This window comes from Lindgomyces ingoldianus (genome assembly GCF_010093535.1).
Source record: "Lindgomyces ingoldianus strain ATCC 200398 unplaced genomic scaffold BDR25scaffold_21, whole genome shotgun sequence".
Classification (NCBI taxonomy): Eukaryota; Fungi; Ascomycota; class Dothideomycetes; order Pleosporales; family Lindgomycetaceae; genus Lindgomyces; species Lindgomyces ingoldianus.
Window position 1 is genome coordinate 531,641 of NW_022985182.1, and position 19,107 is coordinate 550,747.

The 19,107-nt window shown below is 51.4% G+C and overlaps 8 protein-coding genes and 1 non-coding gene across 9 annotated transcripts; 5 read left to right on the forward strand and 4 right to left on the reverse strand.

The window, feature by feature from the left end:
* Window positions 1-174: 174 nt before the first annotated feature.
* BDR25DRAFT_263858 (uncharacterized protein) lies at window positions 175-1,782 on the forward strand (the record flags this gene model as incomplete). Its single annotated transcript, XM_033686842.1, has 3 exons — window positions 175-229; window positions 293-1,644; window positions 1,704-1,782. Coding segments are annotated over exons 1-3 (1,476 nt in total), but the record flags the coding sequence as incomplete, so codon positions are not given.
* A 730-nt stretch (window positions 1,783-2,512) lies between these two features.
* On the forward strand, window positions 2,513-2,748 carry BDR25DRAFT_371893 (uncharacterized protein; the record flags this gene model as incomplete). The annotated part of the gene is made up of 1 exon (XM_033697205.1): window positions 2,513-2,748. A coding segment is annotated over one exon (216 nt), but the record flags the coding sequence as incomplete, so codon positions are not given.
* Window positions 2,749-3,184: 436 nt separating this feature from the next.
* On the reverse strand, window positions 3,185-3,461 carry BDR25DRAFT_356578 (uncharacterized protein; the record flags this gene model as incomplete). The annotated part of the gene is made up of 2 exons (XM_033695665.1): window positions 3,185-3,258; window positions 3,314-3,461. The coding sequence occupies 2 exons, from the start codon at window positions 3,459-3,461 to the stop codon at window positions 3,185-3,187; spliced, it is 222 nt and encodes a 73-aa protein (XP_033546189.1).
* A 50-nt stretch (window positions 3,462-3,511) lies between these two features.
* Window positions 3,512-7,109, forward strand: BDR25DRAFT_356579 (uncharacterized protein; the record flags this gene model as incomplete). The annotated part of the gene is made up of 18 exons (XM_033695666.1): window positions 3,512-3,565; window positions 3,595-3,672; window positions 3,717-3,734; window positions 3,823-3,892; window positions 3,929-3,990; window positions 4,088-4,178; window positions 4,219-4,330; window positions 4,370-4,467; window positions 4,599-4,714; window positions 4,753-4,862; window positions 4,923-5,069; window positions 5,149-5,226; window positions 5,684-5,787; window positions 5,858-6,075; window positions 6,099-6,179; window positions 6,219-6,443; window positions 6,494-6,606; window positions 6,638-7,109. The coding sequence occupies 18 exons, from the start codon at window positions 3,512-3,514 to the stop codon at window positions 7,107-7,109; spliced, it is 2,247 nt and encodes a 748-aa protein (XP_033546190.1).
* Window positions 3,620-3,718, reverse strand: BDR25DRAFT_t32. Its single transcript has one exon. It is a non-coding gene; the product is annotated as a tRNA-Val (tRNA).
* A 68-nt stretch (window positions 7,110-7,177) lies between the features above and the next one.
* BDR25DRAFT_326206 (methylcrotonoyl-CoA carboxylase subunit alpha mitochondrial precursor) lies at window positions 7,178-9,527 on the reverse strand (the record flags this gene model as incomplete). The annotated part of the gene is made up of 4 exons (XM_033692259.1): window positions 7,178-8,930; window positions 8,981-9,078; window positions 9,133-9,331; window positions 9,382-9,527. The coding sequence occupies 4 exons, from the start codon at window positions 9,525-9,527 to the stop codon at window positions 7,178-7,180; spliced, it is 2,196 nt and encodes a 731-aa protein (XP_033546191.1).
* A 268-nt stretch (window positions 9,528-9,795) lies between these two features.
* BDR25DRAFT_304470 (uncharacterized protein) lies at window positions 9,796-11,757 on the forward strand. Its single transcript, XM_033690215.1, has one exon. It carries the CDS (start codon window positions 10,135-10,137, stop codon window positions 11,389-11,391), a length of 1,257 nt encoding a protein of 418 aa, XP_033546192.1. The 5' UTR covers window positions 9,796-10,134; the 3' UTR covers window positions 11,392-11,757.
* A 217-nt stretch (window positions 11,758-11,974) lies between these two features.
* BDR25DRAFT_48394 (uncharacterized protein) lies at window positions 11,975-12,632 on the forward strand. The gene has a single exon (XM_033698644.1). The coding sequence runs from the start codon at window positions 12,009-12,011 to the stop codon at window positions 12,489-12,491; it is 483 nt and encodes a 160-aa protein (XP_033546193.1). The 5' UTR covers window positions 11,975-12,008; the 3' UTR covers window positions 12,492-12,632.
* A 1,540-nt stretch (window positions 12,633-14,172) lies between these two features.
* On the reverse strand, window positions 14,173-17,717 carry BDR25DRAFT_228827 (uncharacterized protein; the record flags this gene model as incomplete). Its single annotated transcript, XM_033685290.1, has 5 exons — window positions 14,173-14,327; window positions 14,381-15,061; window positions 15,291-16,367; window positions 16,513-16,704; window positions 17,639-17,717. 5 exons carry the CDS (start codon window positions 17,715-17,717, stop codon window positions 14,173-14,175), a joined length of 2,184 nt encoding a protein of 727 aa, XP_033546194.1.
* Between the last annotated feature and the right edge of the window lie 1,390 nt (window positions 17,718-19,107).

Here is a 19,107-nt window from a genome sequence, read left to right on the forward strand (position 1 = left end):
CGCTTGATACACTCATACAGCCTTGTTGGGTAGGACATTGCCTCGTGTCGATGGTAAAGTTAAGTTGATTAGTTTCGCTAAGACCCGAGCTTACATCCGAAGATCCCTTTCTCGCTAGAGCACAGATGAAAGGCCACAATCTTACCTGCGCTGCCTAGAGCATCCACCGTCGCACGGTCAACATGGGAGATACGCAAATCCACAGCATACAATGCCCCAACGATTTCTCGTAAGTTCTAGGTCTGATTATTCTATTCTCATTACAAAGCCACTCTAACTTCGTGATGTTTAGGGAAAGTATGGAGAATGGTATTGTGTGCTTGGACAGCCCGATTTCTGCCACAGACCGGCCTTTGCATACATTAACCGTACCCACTCGTGCTGAAGGGCAAGCAAAGGGCAAACATCCAACCCGGCCTGCTGAGGAACACACCAAGTTTTGCTCTAAGAGATGTGCCCAAGTCTACAAGGTCGACAGGTTGTATGTAGGTCTCTTAGGAAACTTACCACCTCCGAGTGTTGTTCAGGACAAGTGGGATCGAGACGTCCGGCCGGATCTCGAAAGCTACCTGTGCCAAGCGACCAGTATGTTGTCGAAATCAATGCGTGACGATGAGGTAATTACAGAGTTGGTGTTGTGCATGGCTGGGAAGAAATGCTCGCCCGCATCCGTTGTACTCGAAGCCGGTATGACCTGTCCGAAAGATCCTATAGCCTTAAAACCAACCGTTTGGATTCACTGCGGCAGCAAGAAATGCAAGAAAAAGGTTCGAGAGACTATTCGCAACTTGGCCTACCTGAACCATTTCCTTGATACTTTTTGTATGGAACCCCCTTACACCTCATTACATGCTCCATGGCCTGCAGCAAGAGAAATTTCACTATATTCGCCACGTCTTGAAGGGAAAGCCTGTAAAATGACATTCGCCGTCCAGTGCCCGCGCCCCGGTTGGAAGAGTATCTGCGGTGCTAAAGCCAGATTCACTATCCAAACCTCAGACGGTACCATCGAGCGTTACTCAACGCTTGGCGGCTCCGTTATGGTCGGAAGTTCTCTATTTGGGTTGACGTCAGCGCACGCTATCATGAACTTCTTTCATGAGGGCTCTCGCAGCGCTTCCATAAACGAAGTTGAATCGACGAATAATATTTGTTCGGATTCAGGCTCCGACTGCGAAACAAGCTCCGACTCGGAACCAGAAGCCTTCGCTGATAGTCCATGTTCTTCTCAGACACAAACATCATTCACTAGAAGACCTCCACTAGATGCGAATCGGATTCATGGAACGGAGGACGTTAGGTGGGTGGAAGTACCACTACCGCAGATTATTGCGTATCTTGGTCACGGAACTACAAGCGGTGATTATGCCTTCCCTGACCTGGCGCCAAATGCATCAGATTTTGCTCTCATTGATATCGGTTCCCTTGGGGAGACGTCAAATGAATTTCACAATCCAGATAATAAAGCCGTCGCACCTATCTGGGGATTCATTCCCACACGCGACCTCCCCAGTGGAGAAGTATGGATAATCGCAACTTGTGGTGGTGAACCTTTGGAGGGATATCTATTAGAAGGTGATGCTTCAGTTATTGTCAGGGGCGCCGTCATGCGCACGAAGAAGATTCAGGTGGTAACCACAGGCGGTACGTTGATTTTTTTATTTTTTTTTGGTGGAAAGGGCTGCAGCTGAACACACTATTAGCTCCTGGCTTGTCGGGCTCTTGGGTTGTCCGCGATGGGGCGCTATGTGGTAGTATTTACGCGGCAGACGACCGAAGTCCATACCTCCATATGCTTCCAGCCGAAGGGATATTCCAAGATATCGCTGAGTTGCTTCCTGGCTCTAATGCCAGAATAACTACATCGCTAGAGATGGGCATGAGTATGTGGCATAGGGAACATGGTGAGGAGGCCTCACGAACATGCAATCCTCCAGACCTCACAACGGTCCAATGTAGCAGTATCTACTAACGATCATGAAATTATCACCCAAGCGCCCAAATCACTTGGGGTGACAGAATCTGGTGGACTAACAGTTAATATCCCCTCTCTAACTTCCCCTCCTGGATCTTACACTACGGATTACCCTGTATATCCTCAATATCCTCAATATTCATTAGCAGCATTCACGAATAATTATGACCTTCAGCGAAAGAGTGGATTAAATTCCGATAATGACTTCGAGGCTTCTATATTAAACACCCTGAACATGCCAAACAGCATACGCGACATCAACAGGGCAAATCCGAAACCCGACCTCAGGATAGACATGGGTGGGGACCCCCTGGGGATGCCTCCACCTGAGTGGAGTCTACCACGAGCACCATAAGCACCACAAGCAGGAGCCGCTCCTGGAGAATCCTACGGCGGAACTGCACAAGAAGTGAATAGGGGTATCACAAGCGATGACGTGATTCCTAAGCATATATCTAGGCTCAAAATAGAGCCGAATGCTCTTGATGTACGCACTCGTTTTTCGTCATGAATTTCAATCCCTTTGTCTAACTCTGGGTGCAGCAATCAAGGAAATTCAAGAAGAGGGACACGGTGCACATCAGCATAGTCCAATCAGGGGTTCGCACAAAGGGCACTTTTAAGATTGCTAAAGGCCGCCTTAACAAATCAAAGTCGTACTGGGAGTATCAACTCGAGGACAGCAATGGCCAGCCGTACAAGAACGGGGCCTGGATTCGGGAAAAGGACCTCAAGATGGAGAGGCGTGGCTGAAGAACGCTGAGTGTAATGCTTACCTTACGTGTTTCGCTGAATTTGAAGATATTTCTTTCTCAACGGAAGCATTAAATATATTGTATGGATATCCATTGCGGAATAGCGCCAAAGACGGCATTAGACTTCCATATTCGAAGAATCCCTTAGCGTTCGGGCTTGGGTCAGCACGGTTGCTAGTCCACCTGGTCTCTCCACTCCTCCTCCTCCTAAGAGCGGCTTCTCTTCTGGTAATTTTCTGGTTATTAACAATCACGCGGCTTTCGGGACGAAGTAGAGGCATTCTCTTCTCCTAACACTGGCTACTGCAAGTAGAAAACACTTTCTTAATGTCCACGTAATTTCACCTAGTCATTCCTGGGTATGTCTTAGATCTTACAAGTGAAGAGTCCTAGTTGCAAACCGAGCTAAAACTTTCCAAACACTATTAGATATACGATATTCTTTCTGACAGAGCTAGAAGCAGCAATAAGATGCTCCAGACAAGAACAAAGTCTTCTGTTTCAAACTGCTAATTTCATACACGAAGACTTAACAAATCCTTGTATGCAGAGTCTGTAAATTTAGGAGAGGGAGATTGTCTACTTCGGAATGAAGCGAAGGCTGAGCTTCCTGGATCTGAGTATTTGTCACTGAGCGAAATGGTTGTGTGATCCGGAAAGAATGAGGCAAATGCAAGTATTTGTGTTGGAAAAGGGAAAAGGACATTGATAAATATTGATTGAGTACTCATAAGGTCACTCGCGTCTGAGTCTTATTTTGCTATGTTGCTGTCACCTCACCATGGACCAATTGCAGGGTGGTAAAATTAGCCCGGGAGATCAAAAAGAAATGTGTGTGTGTGATACGTGGGGGTGTTCTCGCAGGACTCTAAACTGGCAAAAAAGTATTTGACTCGGCCGAGACTCGAACTCAGGACCTTCAGTGTACCCAACACACTCATTGTGAGCAATGTTAGACTGACGTGATAACCAACTACACCACCAAGCCAGGTAATTCGAAACGTGTGAGGTACTACGCTTCTACTAGTGAGAATTAAAATATTCCAACATTTTATCGATATATATACCCACTTTATCACGACTAAATCCTAGCCCGACGAATTTTCAGGGTGGGGTAAGGAAATCGCGAGCAGAGCCCTGAGAGAATTTGCTCTGGCGGTGTGTGAGGGGTATGTCAGGAGCTAATTCCATCATCTAGGGGAGGGCGGCACACTCTCGAGCAGAAACCACATTCCACATTTAACTCAGGACGATGCACTTGTCCTCATTTAAAATGATATATATTATCTCTCCCTTGTCCCTGCTCTTGCCATGATTGCTTTCTGGTTGGGTATTTGCTCGACCACCTTATCGATAGCGTTCTTGCCTTTGGCACACTTGGCGCTGCCCAAGCGCGCCGAGTATGTTCAGAGATATCGCCGCATCCGAAGCCTTTAACTTCGAGGCTCGTACAATGACGGTCGTGGTCACAGCCTTATCTCATGATAGTCACACTTCGTCTAAATTATTCCCGCTACAGCCGCTTACGCATGGGAATTTCGGATGCTATCCGGGATTGGACGCATGAGGTCTCGTCCCATGCCAAAGGTGTTGCCACTTCGTGCTACCTAGAGAGCTAACTTACCGGGCTTATATTCAGTCAGAATTGTGAGATGAATTCCTATACTCTTGGGATTTATTTTGGAAGTTCCTGGGTATGCTTCTTCCCGCCCGCTTTCTCAAGGAAAAACCCTGGTCGTACACGGCAAAAAATTGGGAAATCTCCCTCCAAGCTACATAAAGGCTGCGCTGCGGCCATTATCATTTGGAGAGAATCCTGCAGGATCTAGATAATGTAAGAGAATCTTAGAGATAAGCATGACATGTAGATCAGCAAGCATCCAACGGAGCGTTGCATATCCTAGTCCAACCCATCGGTCCATCGCACCCTCTCTTCGCACGCTGGATTTGGGGATATTTAACCAAGCCAAGCCACTACCTACTAGTACCACTATCTACTAGTACCTGTATGGCTTCCCCTAGAGGTTCCACATCAATACAACACTCTTCCGTGCACCACCTCTCAGGCTTACGGATATAAATCAAACAAGTGGACCCTGGCAGCGCTTCTCATCGCCTTCTAAGGAGCGCATGTTCTCTCTCTCGAAATTTTTACGCTATCCTTATAGGCCTCGGGATATGGAAATACGCAGGGACACATGCCTTCTCCATATCTTTCGGCTGGGAGTAAAAAGTTACTCTCGACAAGTTAAGCGGCCCGGCATCAGGCATCGACGTTGTCCACAATTCGGTTTCTGGGCACATCCTGATGATAGTAGAGCTAAATTGAGGGCATCTTCGTAGATGAGATAGTGTTATGATCAGGGTAGTATTTTCAAATCCACATCTTAGGGAATGGGGATAAGGGATTGCCTCCAGGGCTTCCAACGGGCCGTACTACGGTCCGTACAAAGTGAACCGTAACGGTCACGTGTTCAGTACGAACGTACCGAGTTCGTGAGCCGTACCGTACGTTTAATGATGCCCTAGGTACGGTACGTAGTACGGATCGTATTACCCTTTTGGGAAGTTTGTATACACAGTTATGTTACAGCTATCCAACCCCTTAGTACCCTAGGATTGGCACGGGGTATATAGGCTCCTAGGCCTCTGTACCTCTGCCTCCAACCCTAAGGTTTACTCTTGTTACCCCCTATCCTGCATTCCCTCTCTGTGACTTGTGTTTCCTGATTAATACCCCTCACACCACGCCCCCTCACACCACGCCTCTTGCCGCCTTACAGGCCTTATCTAGTCCTATCTGCTCTTGTTACTAGGGAGAACTAGTTATTTTATAGTTAATTAGACCTTAATCTTGCGTCTCTAGGGACCTATAGTCTTAGCTGTTTTAACTAGAGTACAGCGTACTTTAATCAAATCGTACTACTCGTACAGATCACGTGAGCCGTAACAGTTACGATACGTACACCTACCTCTCCTCCTCCCTATCGTACGAACGTACACAAAATCTCACCCGTACAGGCCTCAAAATCGCCCAATCGTACAGTACTACGCCTCGTTGGAAGCCCTGATTGCCTCTAGAAAGATTATGCAAAAGGGCCATCGCTCTGCCGATAGAAGACATGAGAAGAGGCCGGAACAGAGTTATCCAGTATTTACGCGTTGGGAATCCCATTTCGCGTCACATTGTGGCCTATCCCGGGGAGACCTAGTCTTCTAGAGCATCGGGCAGTCCTGCTATGCACCAGAATCAAGGTCATGAACATCGGCGGCTCCATCTCCTATGGCTTTGGAGGTAACTATACTTTGCGATACCATCTATTTCAATGGTGTCAATCCAACAACGTCGTCGTCGTCGATTTTGTCAGCCCATATATCCGTACTACTCCTCACAATGCCACCGCCCATCGCCTCCACACCTTCCAAGAGCACTAGAGCTAATATCCCAAGTGTAAAAATACTAGAGGCTATGCTGCAGGCATTGGCAGCTTCGACTCCAACCACTTTGCGGTATGGAGTCACCGGCGGTCCAAGACAAAAACTTGATCAACGGAATCGTGACAACCTACATGCCCGGTTGCTTGCTCATTCAACTTGTTTTCAATGATTCAAAATGTCTCTTTAGTGAGCCTAATGGCACGTTTGACAGCATGAAGAAGCTGGTGGCCAATAATTGCACTGCGAAACCTAACATAAAGTTTATCGTTACAACCGTACATCTAAATGGACCGAGAGAAACGCGGCTTCTGATTACCATCTCTAGCCTCGCAATGCCAATAGCGCGAGTGGTGTTCTCAAACGGGCAGCGATCTCACTGGTGGATGGTGCTATGGAATCTATTTCCTATTTCCCGGCGCAACGAATCACGGATTCTGCGTGGGCACATTTAACGGAAATGACGAATCAGCAAAATACATTTGCTTGACGGGTTCCCATGTCATCAGTTCCGTGCGGGAGGAGACATCTTGCACCAACCTCAATCCCACCGCTACCTTCCTTTTCGCCTATCCAATAGTCACCACTCTCTACTGCTATTTCTGATCCCAACCCGGCGGCCTCCACATATCTCAAACCCCGCCTGCGCTTCCACAGTTTCGTCTTCGGTATATCCAGCTAAACCTACGGATGCTCCTAGTATTGTCCCTATTGGAACCAATACATATTTCCACATTCAAAAACCCTGTTATAGTGACAAGATTGTCGACCACAACCGAGGATATGCGAACAAGGGTGCCTTCTACGAACAGGGTTACAGGGACATGAGAGATAACGCAGGCCTTGTCACTCAGCAGCATGCTGCCAAATTCGTCGAACCAGGTCTCCTACAAGAGGCCTGGGCAACAAGACCGTTGACATCTACTCATATAGCATCTATTTAGCCTTCCACATATGGAGAATTCAAAGCATTAGTATTCTCATTAAGACCTTGCATCCTCATCCCCCAACCTCAGGACTTCTCATCATTACCCTCCTCCTTCTCCTCACTCACAAATTCTACCAAAGCCGTCCCTGCTTTGCACAAATCCCCAACGCCATGAACAACCCTCCCCACAACCCCATCTACCGGACTCCTAATCACCGTCTCCATCTTCATACTCTCAATAACCACCAGCGGCTGATCCCTCTTCACCACTTCCCCTTCCCTAACTTCCACTCTCAGTACTTTACATGGCATAGGCGCTAGCACGGAATTCGTCTCATCTTTGACTCCGAGGGCTTTTTCTGCCCATTTAGGGAGGGCGAGAGCGAGCCGATATTGGCGTCCGCCTTGGAATAATGTGAATGTGGTGGCGGCGGCGGCGAAGGAGGTGAGGGGTGGAGAGGAAGGGATGGGGATGATAGTGGTGGAGAGGCGGGTATGTGGGTAGAAGGTTGTTAGAGTTGAGGTTGAGGGTGTGAAGGAGGAGGCTACGTTTTGGTATGTTTGACCTGCGACGGTGATGTTGAATTTTGAGGGTGCGGTTTGCAGGATTTGGGCGGTTGTGGGGATAGGAGGGGTTTTTCCATCGGCGGCAACTTCTACGAGATTGTATTCGCGGAGTTGGTAGCCAGTGCCGAAACCAGCGGCCGTGACTGGTGGTGTAGCAAAAGGGTCACTCCCACCCCCTTGAAAAGAAGATATCTCTTGCAGAATGAGGCCGAGTGCGGCTTGAGCGTAGACTTCTGGTGGTGGAGGTTCCGGAGTGAAGAGTTCGGAATGGTGTTTTTGAATGTAGCCTGTTTCGACGTTACCAGCGATGAAATCTGGACTCACACATATCCGCTTCAAGAATTCGATGTTGGTGGTTGGGCCCGCGACTTCATATTCTTCTAATGCAGAGTGAAGTTTCTGTATTGCCGCTTTGCGAGTCGGGCCCTGGACTATGAGCTTTGCGATCATGGGATCGTAGTGGGATGACACCTCGTCGCCGGTAACGAAACCTGCATCTATCCGTACGGTAGAGCTTGGTTTGGGCGAGCGGAGATGCAGTAGAATACCTGAATCTGGGATGAAGTTCATGTCGGGGTTTTCTGCGTATATCCTTGCTTCGATGGCTGCACCTCTCTCCTTAATCCTTTGCTCTACTTCATCCTGAGTTAGGGGTAGACGACCACCTTCTGCAACAATAAGCTGCCATCTTACTAGATCTTCTCCTGTGACCATCTCTGTGACGGGGTGCTCAACTTGCAGCCGCGTGTTCATTTCCATGAAGAAGAATTCTCCCGTGTCGTTGTCGAAGATGAATTCCACAGTTCCCGCGCCCTCATATTTGACCGCTAGAGCTGCCGCCCTCGCTTTTTCCCAAATATCCTGCCTGATCTCCTCGTTCAAATGTGGCGCTGGGCTCTCTTCCAAGATCTTCTGATGTCGTCTCTGAATGCTACAATCCCGCTCCCCTAAGGCTACACAGTTGCCGTGTTTATCCGCAAAAACCTGAACTTCAATATGCCGTGGTGTTGTAATGTACTTCTCTACTAGCATAACTTCGTCTCCAAATGAGTTCCGCGCTTCTGATTTCGCAGAGGCGAGTTGGTCGAAAAATTCTTCGGGACTGTTGACGATTCGCATGCCTTTTCCGCCGCCGCCTTTTACGGCTTTGAGGAGAACTGGGTAACTAATCTTCGCTGCCTCGTTCTTGAGGTATTCGGGGTCTTGATTTGAGCCATGGTACCCAGGGATGCATGGCACACCGGCTGCGGTCATTATATTTTTGGACTCACTGGGTTCCTCATTTAGCTTGTGAGCAAGATAAGGGCAAAGCAGCACTACCTCTTGCTTCCCATAGACTCAATGGCTTGCCACGGTGGACCAATGAAGGTTAGACCTGCTTCTGTACATTTCCGCGCGAAGGTTGGGTTCTCGCTCAGCTGTGGAATAAATTAGTTTTCAATTACTTAGTAGCTCGCTCCTTTGGATCTTACAAAGCCATAGCCTGGATGGATACCCTGACAACCCTGCTCTTTAGCAATTTGTATTATACGATCTCCATCAAGGTAGGCTGAAGGCTCGCCGAGGTTCACAGCATAGGGTGAGCTTAGAGCGTGTTGTGATCGAGCATCGGGGTCTGTGTAGAGTGTTGTTGTTCGAATGCCGTACTCTGCTGCTGTTCGACCAACTCGACTGTGCTTAGGTTAGCACCATGCCATGAAGCACGATATATGTCGGCTTACAGCGCAATCTCTCCTCTATTTGCTATGAGAATGGAGGTGAGAGGCTTGATTGTGGATGTTGCGACGGAACTGTATCTCACGTGCGGGAAAGCATGCGCTTTGAGGATATGGCGGGAGAGGTGCCTGGACTTTTGGATGGCACGCATTGTGATAATCTACGTAGATGAAAGAGTCTAAATTCATTCAGGAGAGCAAAGAGGTAGGAGGTTTCATGAAGTGTGTACTGAAGTGAAGAGCGAATGTCCAGCATGCCTCGGCGCTTCTAAGCCGTCGCGAGCCGGTACTGTAAATAAGTCTTGGCCGACGCCATGGGTTTGCACCTCGATTTCGAATACCATGCACGTTTACTGCTGCAGAAGACAGCATCATTTCGACAGCCAATTTAATCCCAGCAAGGGACTAAACATATCAAAAAAAATCCCCTCTGACTCGATTGGAAATCTTAGTATACATTAGTAACCAGGCCTCTCCAATATGGCATCGTGCACGGTCGCTCCACGACAATAGCTCCGCACGCGGTCAGACACTTGCACGCTTTCAACGTCCTCCGCGTCTCCTCACCCTCTCTCCATCGCCGCCTCCCTCTACCCGCCATAACTTCATCGATTTCTATCCTGTGTTCACCGGTGTGTGCACCAGCCCGCCAATCAGCGAATGACGCGTTCAGCCGCTCCCGCGCCGCAGTGGGACGACCTCATTACCTGAGCCCTCATATATCCCGCCCATCCACTCTCCTACCCGACTACCGCTAATATGAGTGACTACGGCGACGACAACTACTCCGACTATGACGAGGATTGGTTCTATGTGGAGGACGAGTACATGGTGGCTGATGACTTGGCCGAGCACGTCGTGAACTCCCCACCCCCCACCACCTACGCCGACGAGGACGCCGTCTCGGACTGGGACCGCTTTGATTATTTCAATGATCTGGAATACGCTTCGGATGGATACGATGATTCGAACTTCTACCTTCACAAGCAGAAGCCGCAGACGGCACAAAACAGCCAGAAGAGGAAGCGAGGAGGAACAGGAGCGGTTGCTGGCGGCCACGGGAAAAAGAGGCAGAAGACGGGGACTGGGCGGACATCCCCCCCTCCTGGCACTTTGGTCCCTTCGATGCAGCCAGTGGTATGGCGCGCGAAGGCGACCCAGAGTAACAAACCGAAGATGCTTGACGAGAGTCAAGAGCCCATTGCATTGCTGAAGGACTGGAGAGAACGTCTTACAGACATGTCCGTATGGGCTTCTGCCACGCCGCCATCGCCAGAAATGAAAATGCCAAAGTCTGGGAATCAAAAACTCGCCTTCTCAGAGCGCATTTCTCCAACCCAGGAACTAGAGGGCGAAGAGGACGACGACGTGGGCATTGATCCTGCCGTGTTGATGGCTGCTCTGCAAAAGAACCTTGCTGATGCCGGTGGCCCTCTCAATGGAATGGATCCCCAGCAACTCCTCCAATTCGCGATGCGCATGATGACGGACAAGGACGCCGGCGACGAGATCATAGGCGAGTTAGCAGACAACATACTCGACAAAGGGGATGAAGAAGGCGACGAGGAAGCTCCAGCAGAACTCCTGTCCTGGCTCTCAAAACAACGAGAATCAAATCAACACGAACCCACCGAATCAGACCCCACCCCATCGAGCCGCACTCTTTCAGCCCCAAAATCCCCAGATATTGAATCCGGTGGCATCCGAACACTGACCCCGCCATCATCGGATGCCAACCGTCGTTTGCGCGCCGTAGAGGAGCCAATGGATCTAAGCTCGGCCAAGGGAAAGAATGCGGAGGCTCTCAACCAAAAAAATGCCATGGAGAAAGCGGTCCAAAGCGTCTTCTCCCGCAAGCGAAAAGCCGATGATGATGAACGAGAAAGCACGGGTGTTGGCAGTTCCATCAATGTTTCGAAGAAACAAGCAACAGCGAGGTCGTATGACGCTCCAACAGCAGCGAGCCAGGCTAGAGCCACGTCAACCGTGAGGAGCGGGCGGTCGAAACGTTCATGAGCTGCTCGCTTGCAGGGGAAGTTTTGAGTTGTTTCCGCTTGCTCGCTTGCGTCTTTCTTGCGTCTTTCTCAGACCACTATCGTGGGTTGTGGTTAAGGATGGGACGTCGGTGCACGAATTCCATACACACGATGCCTCAGGCATGGCTACCCATGGGATTTCGATGGCTACGTGGTCTTCAGCGATGTGTTTCATACGCTGAAGTGGTAAGAGCTTTTGTGACAGACGTGGGGCTATTGTCGGATGATTGAGCGGAGGGAGCGCTCTGTAGGTAGTCCCACATCAGAAGTATTTGACACTGTACAATAGGGTACTACTCGTGCCTGCATGCTCTATGTAATAGAAATTCTTGATCCAAACAACCAGAAAATGAAGCATTAAATACATTTCCAAATGCGCTATTAAAAGTGGTGTTGACATCATTCCATCCCTACCACTCACATGCCTGCATGCATGCCTGCTTGCCCTTGGCCTGACCGCACGCCTCATGGTCTCCACGTGGTGGATCCGTACCGCAGTATATTTTCGTGTTGAACCATATCCATGTCCATGTCGCTGAACGACGTCAGGGCAAGGCAAGGAACACAGGGACAGGATGCTGCACAGGCATCCATGCCATGCTTGCTGTTCCTGAATACAACCACCCACAACCCAAGTCTTCAGTTGACCCCGCTGCTCACCTCACCTCAAGGTTCAAACTCCCTCATCGTCCCATCCCATCCCATCCCAGGCTAGCTAGGCAGGTTACGAAACACAACATTACCTTATTCCCTGAACCCATTCACCGCTTGTCTACCAGCATGCCAACCTGCCAGCCCTGGAACGGTTTTCTGACCGCTCTTGGCAACGGCCAGCCGCTCAGCTCAGATCCCAGGACTTGCTTTTTTTTCGAGGTGGTGCGTGCAGAGTTCGAGCTTTTCCCCCGCATCCATGGTTCGCTCCGCGTTGGCGTGCGTGGCCTGAGCCATCCGCTGAAAACCCGGGGCTTCTACTTGGCGCAGTCCGCCGCCTGGCTGAGGGTAACGAATGGGGGGAGACAGGGACGAACGTTGCGTGCAGATGCAGATGCAGATGCAGATGCAGATGCAAACTTAAAGTGAACATGCCATGCATCGAAAGATGAGAAAGGGGAGGGATGGAGACAGTTGAGGGGGGAGAGGTTCAAAAATCTGTGGTACGCTTGTTTCGTGCATCGACATGGATCCATTGACATCGTGCCCATAATTTTCAACCATTGTGCGACTGGCTATCCCATCCACATCGACTAGGCATGTCTCCGAAGTATAGCCTGAATAGGCACAATGCCAACCGAACCAAATCAGGATCGCATACTCACTCGCTCGATCCCTCTGCCTCTTGTACCTCTTAGTCTTTCTCTCAGTCCCACTCTCAGTCAGCAACTCTCAACCGTGGTTTGTATTCTAATGACAGTTCTGATAAGACTACATTACAAACTAGGAACTGCCTGTCAAAGTCCCTCCGTCTGTCTGTCTCTCTGCCTATCTGTCTCTAGGTCAGGTGGTTAGATGTTACGTCATGTCAAGTATTAGGTACCGGATGTCTTCCTTGTCAGGACTTGTCAGGCACAAGTTTGACGGCCACTCCGTTTGGCACTTTACTTTAAACCAAAGACTTGCCCGTGTTCATGAGTCGAGGCTCGGAAAGTATTAATGTGGATAGCTGCTTCAAGTATTGGAATCAAATATCCGAGCCATCTATCCATAGTTAGACAGCACTCAAAATATCCCACAATTCATCACGAGGCGGCACGGCACCAAAAAATAGATAAACCCGAGCTGTGATCTAAGACAAATGAATACTATCTAAAAATATGGAGAAACTTCTGTCTGCCCCCATTGCCAATTCCTTCCCGCAACTACGGCTTCGAAGAACCCGGCTATGCTCGGAACAGACAAACCGAACCCATTCTCTGCCCATCCCAGGCTGAAAGGTAACAACCATTGACAGGTCACACAGAGAGCAAAGAAATAATGATAATCATTACCCGTAACCACCGTCCTCCTACCCACTCGCTCGATAACCCCATGCCATGCCATGCCAACCATTGCCTAACTTTTACACCAGAAATGTACCCGTTCCGAAAAAGCTTTTCCATCCCATCCCACCCTATCCCATTTCGTTGACGGACAGACCAGACACAGCAACACACACTAATCCCACCCACCCATCTGTCCATCGTTCATCATAGAGGAATGAAACAAAGAGTACTAACATGACACACAATTAAGGTTTCACCCGGATATATAACAGAAAATGGCACGTCAAAGAAAAAAAAAAGGGAAGGAAAAGAGATCCCATCCATGAGCAAAGGTGTATTCATCAGGCTTCCAAGGCAGGCTGGCGGGGAAGTCGACTGCAAAAGTTCATGGCTTGCAGCGACGTTGGGTATCGAATGCCAGCGCAGGGTATATGCCCGAGTAGATTTTTGTAGGTGTATATATGTCGACCATGAGAGGAGAGACAAGACCGAAGTAGATAGTCGAGGTAGCGACTGACAGTAACGGGAGGTCAAGGGTACATCAGATGTGACATCTGACACCCTAGGCAACGTTGAAACAAGACAGGTGGGGAAGGCACCGATCAGGGACAGAAGAGGAGGGAACCGTTGCAGGTGCATGCTTTGTGATATCAGCCGCGATTAAGGCAGTCAACACCCCCGGTCGCTAGTCTGGGTGCCCTGCAAGTCCCACGGAAAAGCGGGGAAGAGTGCGGATTCTGACTGGGGCCTGAGTCACGGTATTTTGGCACTTTGTGACGCTTTTAAGGAGAGCCATCGCGCCTCGTCTTTCTGTTCTTCTCGATCCTTTCGTTCCACCTTCGTTTCCCAACGCGGGTTTCAAAGTGTGGCGCAACCGTGGTAACGTCTTGCCCTGCTCCAGCCATGCTACTTCGCATTTTGTTACGGTATGCATCAACTAGTCCGTAAGTTAATAGCAATTCCACAACCTTCTTTGGCGCATTGACTTACGAGACTTCTGTAGGAACAGTGTCCGTCCAGCGAAGACACGGCTCTGACTCCAACTCATACGGTACCCCAAGTCGTTCAGCGTAATTTCCTTCGTGCGCTTCGCTCTCGTCAATCGGGGTTTCGGGACACGCGCCTCACCGTCAAGAGTAGGCACCGGGACAAGAGATGAACCTGACAAAGGAAACCCGGGGTCATTCTCTGGGTCAGCCTCATCACTGAAAACTTTACTTCCCCGGGGGCTTGCTGGCGGAGACGTCATCTGCATTGGGAAATAGCTTCGGGGAAAAACCGAGTTCGACTTGCGGTACGAGTCGGGCATCTCCTCCATCTTGACAGTATCGAGAGTAACTCGAACTCGCACTCGGGTTCCACGCTGGGCGTCATCAACAAGAATAAACTTCCGGCGCTTGGACTCTGGTAAGTCTCCAAACATAGCCAATTTGCGCTCCTCTTCATCCTGCTCTTGTTTCGCAACGGGTACACCTGATGCATGGGGCGGTGCTGGAGGATGGTGCATACCATCGTGCATGTGCGGCATGCTCCCTTGTTGCGCCGCCACCGAATCGCTGGTGGGAAACTGGGGATAGAATTGCTGCGCTTGTCGCACGTCGTTCGGGGACTGCTGAACTTGTCCATTCGGCGCCTGATGATGGTGAGTGTGAGATTCTGGATACTCATTGGCTGTAAACGAAGGAAATTAGCTTGCACGTCCAATACCATTGAGAATTACGCTCTCCCTCGGCGCAGAAACAAAGTGTGATGTGATGAGTGTGTATGCGTGTGGGGTAGTGGTATCAAGGGGGGATTACATCAAGGAGTGTAATGTACATGCAGTGCGGAAACGACAGGAGGTACAATAATTCCATCCCAATCAAGCGCTTATCACAACATCACATCTGGTGAAACATACCGCTAACGTCGTCATTTCCTCCGGGAGGTCCCCCAGGATGCTCATGGTGATGATGCAACTGCGGACCCCCCATGCCCATGCTCGGCTGTCGGGGTGGTGCTGCCAGTCCGGCAGAATTTGGAACCCCAGGCGCACCTGGTCCACCTGGCCCAGCCATGTGGTTCCCATGCGTCTGTTGAACTGCCTTCCTGTTGCTAATCTTGGCCATTCTCCTCACGCGTCGACTCCTCAGCCGCGGGTCCTGATTGCTGTTCCGCCAGCTGTCTACTGCACGCTGGATCAGGCCCCGTTTTCCTCTCAGACAAGGGTTGAGCTGCGCGAGCGCCCACCCTACAGTGTTGCACTCGGTCTCATAGTGTAGTCGGTTTCCTTTGTACTGGTTCTTGTCACAGCAAGCGCGAGGGTAGACGCAGTTCTCCTGCTTGAATTCTTGAGGGAGCTCCTCGACGTTGATGGATTCGACATCACACCGGATGGTGTATTCCATCTTAACCCGGTCACGCGAATACTCAAAAGCAATCCATTGCACTCCGTTTTGGTCCTGCCTCACAACGAGCGGAGTGGTTGCAGGAATGGGGCCCGGTGCCGCATTGGGGTTGATGTTTGCATTTCCGGGAGCTCCTGGGTGCATGTTCGGCGCACCAACTGGAGGTGCTTGAGGAGGCGCTTGAGGGGGGCCGAGTCCTGATGGTGGGCGCTGAAGTGGCGTCTGGGGCATCCGCGATTTAGGGCTTCCAGTCATTCCTGGAGTGTGCTGTGGATGAGGTTGATGCGGATGCTGCATTGGCTGGCCTTGTTGATGAGACATTAAGAGTGAACCAGTCGTCATCGGTTGTTGTTGCTGTGTAGATGGGTGCTGAGGGTACGGTGACTGCTGTGGTACTCCTGTTGACGCATACGGCGTGTAGTACATCTGTTGAGGCATCTGGCTCGTTGGCTGGCCATATATTGGTCGCCCATGCTGGTCGTGTTGCGGTGACTGAACAGATGCAGGCGAATTTGACTGTGGCGTATGATATGATATAGGAGGGAAGGCGCCCCTATTCATGGTCGCTGCTGCCATGAGTTCTGGCGTTTCTGCGTGCAAGTCAGATCACTGCTTATGGGAGGAAATACCAATAGTGGAGAGGGTTAAAGAGTGTCCAGATTGTTTGAGGCACAGCGCGTTGCTCAGTTCTACAACACGCGTCGAGCATTCACACGGTAAACAAAAAAAACATACCTGATGCTGAGTAGCTGCTAGGTGCACTGTTGGTGCTATACGGACTGGGGTGGGCGGGATAGTAAGGAACTTCTTGCTGCTGCGGTCCCGGTGGCCCTGGAATCTGTTGCACGTATGGAGACTGATGCTGTGGAGGAACCTGAGGATTTGAGGGATGCGGCGAGGGATAATGAGCCTGAGCCGGGGACTGTGCTGGTTGCGACTGGTGTGGAGAGTCAGGGTGTTGTTGGTGATGCTGGACTACTCCGGGTCGCGGATGATGCTGGTGCTGCGGGTGATGGGTTGGCGGTGGCAAGCCTTGCGCCGGGTGGGGGTGATGCTGGAAGGCGCACGCAAAGTCAGCAATTTACTGTGTACCGACAGTGGGCGGATGACTGCAAAGCAAAGAGTGAACGGGGCCAAAGACAAACAAATAGGGCAGGGAAGAGCAGAAGGGTCTGAGTGGTGGGGGATGCTGCGGGGAGGGGTGGTGTGGTTTGAGGGTCGGTCGGGGGTGATTCGGTGATTCGCCTCGTCAGAGATGGAGGCGCCTGGTCTGCGAAGAGATATGCGAGGGGCAGGGTCTGGAAAAGGATAGAGCGGCAGGAATTGGGTTAAAGGGAGTTCCCAAGCGAGCTAAAGAAAGCAAAGAAAGGGTTTGACAACACAGAAGAGCGGGCCAGCGGTGGGCGGCGGAAACTCATGGCCTGGCAAGGATTCCGCTGCGGCGGTGGGTGACAAGAAGCGGCGGACAGAGACGAGGACAAAGGGAGCAAGGAGAGGTGCGACGACAGGGAAGGGCAGGCGGATTTGGAGGGAGGGAGGGGGGGGGGAACACTGGGGCAGGCAGCTTGGCGGGAAGGGCATACCATGTAGCAAGAAACGCGCGAGAGCTGGGGTAACAGAAGGGTGTGCGTGGGTGCGGCTTGCAGAGGCGCTGCAGCATGCAAAGGAGAGCGAGGATGAAGCCAACAGCGGTGGTGACAGCAACGGGAAGCGGCTGCTGCGTACGAGGGCTCTGGCTGCTGCAACGGTCGAGGATAGACGAAACGCAGCGAATGGCGCCCACTTCAAAGAGCGACGAGACGGAGATGGTGGGAGGGACGGGGAAGGCGTATGGATGTGGAGAGACGTAGCAGGGAGTAACTCACCATCTTCTGCGCCGCCAAAGGAGCCGGCTCTTCCTTATACTTCCGGGCCCTATCTGGGGCATGCGACTGCGACATTGTTATTATTACTGTGAAGGGTGGTCCAGGTGGAGGAGAGAGAGGCCGGCTAAGACAGGCCCGGGCGCGGAGGACGAGGATGGCAGATGCAGCGGTGCAGTAGTGTGGCCTGCGCAATTTCACCACGGGCGAGCGCTAGGAGGAGCTTGTTGTGCTTGAGTGCTTGCGGGCAAGGCAGCGTGAGCGACTTGGTTTAGCACGCTTAAGGAGACTGCAGCGAGGCGGGTCTGTGTCTGTGGCCGCGGTGCCCAGGTCCAGGTGGAGCTCGCAGTGAAATAAACGTAAAACAACTAACGCCTCCCGAGTCCAGCCACCTCCCTGTCCGCTGCGACCTCATCCTGCGCTTGGCCTGCACTTGGCTGCGCGCCCGGCCCAAGTTCCCCATGAGGGCGCCCAGCCCCGCGGCTGTCGATGCGGTTGTGCGTCGTGCAGTGTGCGGCGGCCGGGGGCAGGGATCGTCGCGTTGCTGCTAGAAGCGGCCTGGCGCGTTGCTGACGATGGTGATGCTGATGGGTGCTGGAATGTTGAGGAGTCTTTATGGTGTTTGTACTGAAATGTAACGAGATGGGACATGACGAGACGACGATACACGAGTCCCTCCACGATGCGATGCGTTGCTCCGAGGGTGAGTGCAGACGGCTCCCGTCAGGCGAGAACACCACACACATATCCTCCGAGCGAGCGATAATTGTCGAGGCCTTGCGCGGCAGATTGGTTCACGAGCCACCACCGCCATATTCGCCGCCAACGAGCCATGCGATGATGCTTCAGGCGAAAGATAACCCGCTCGTAATCCCTTTCGGATAAATACACACGATACGGGTCTATCACACTTCTCACTCCTCGACCGCGCTGTCGGGTCCTATAACGGACTCATTATATCCCACTCAATCCAAGAACCTGCTCCTTCTCTCTTCTGTGCACCTTCTGCTTCCATCGCCCCTGCATGCCTTCCTTATGCGCTCCTTTTAATAGGACTTCATCCCTCCATTCCATCGCCCTGCGAGGCCTGTCCGAACGACAACCGTGGGCGAACAGCCACAGGTAGATGGGATCAGGGCACTTCAGGCTTGAAAGCAATCAGGCTGCCGGCATCGTGTCGCTCGCTTGCCTCGAGTCCTCTCCGCAAGCCGCTAGTCGACCGTTTTGCAGTTGCACCACCATCGGAGCGGCCCACCACCACGCCTTTCATTGGCCGCTGCCACCTCAAATGCGCCGAAGATGAGCGCCCAAAACGGCCTCATCAACAGCAGCCCTGAGCTCGCCCCTAATCGCCATCATGCCAGATCGAGTTGCCTGATTCTCCGCGCGGCCAGCACTCGGCTTGGATCGCCCAGCTCGAGCAGACCAGGGCCTTCGGAAATGGCTCTCGGGAGGGCAGCAGGGCCTT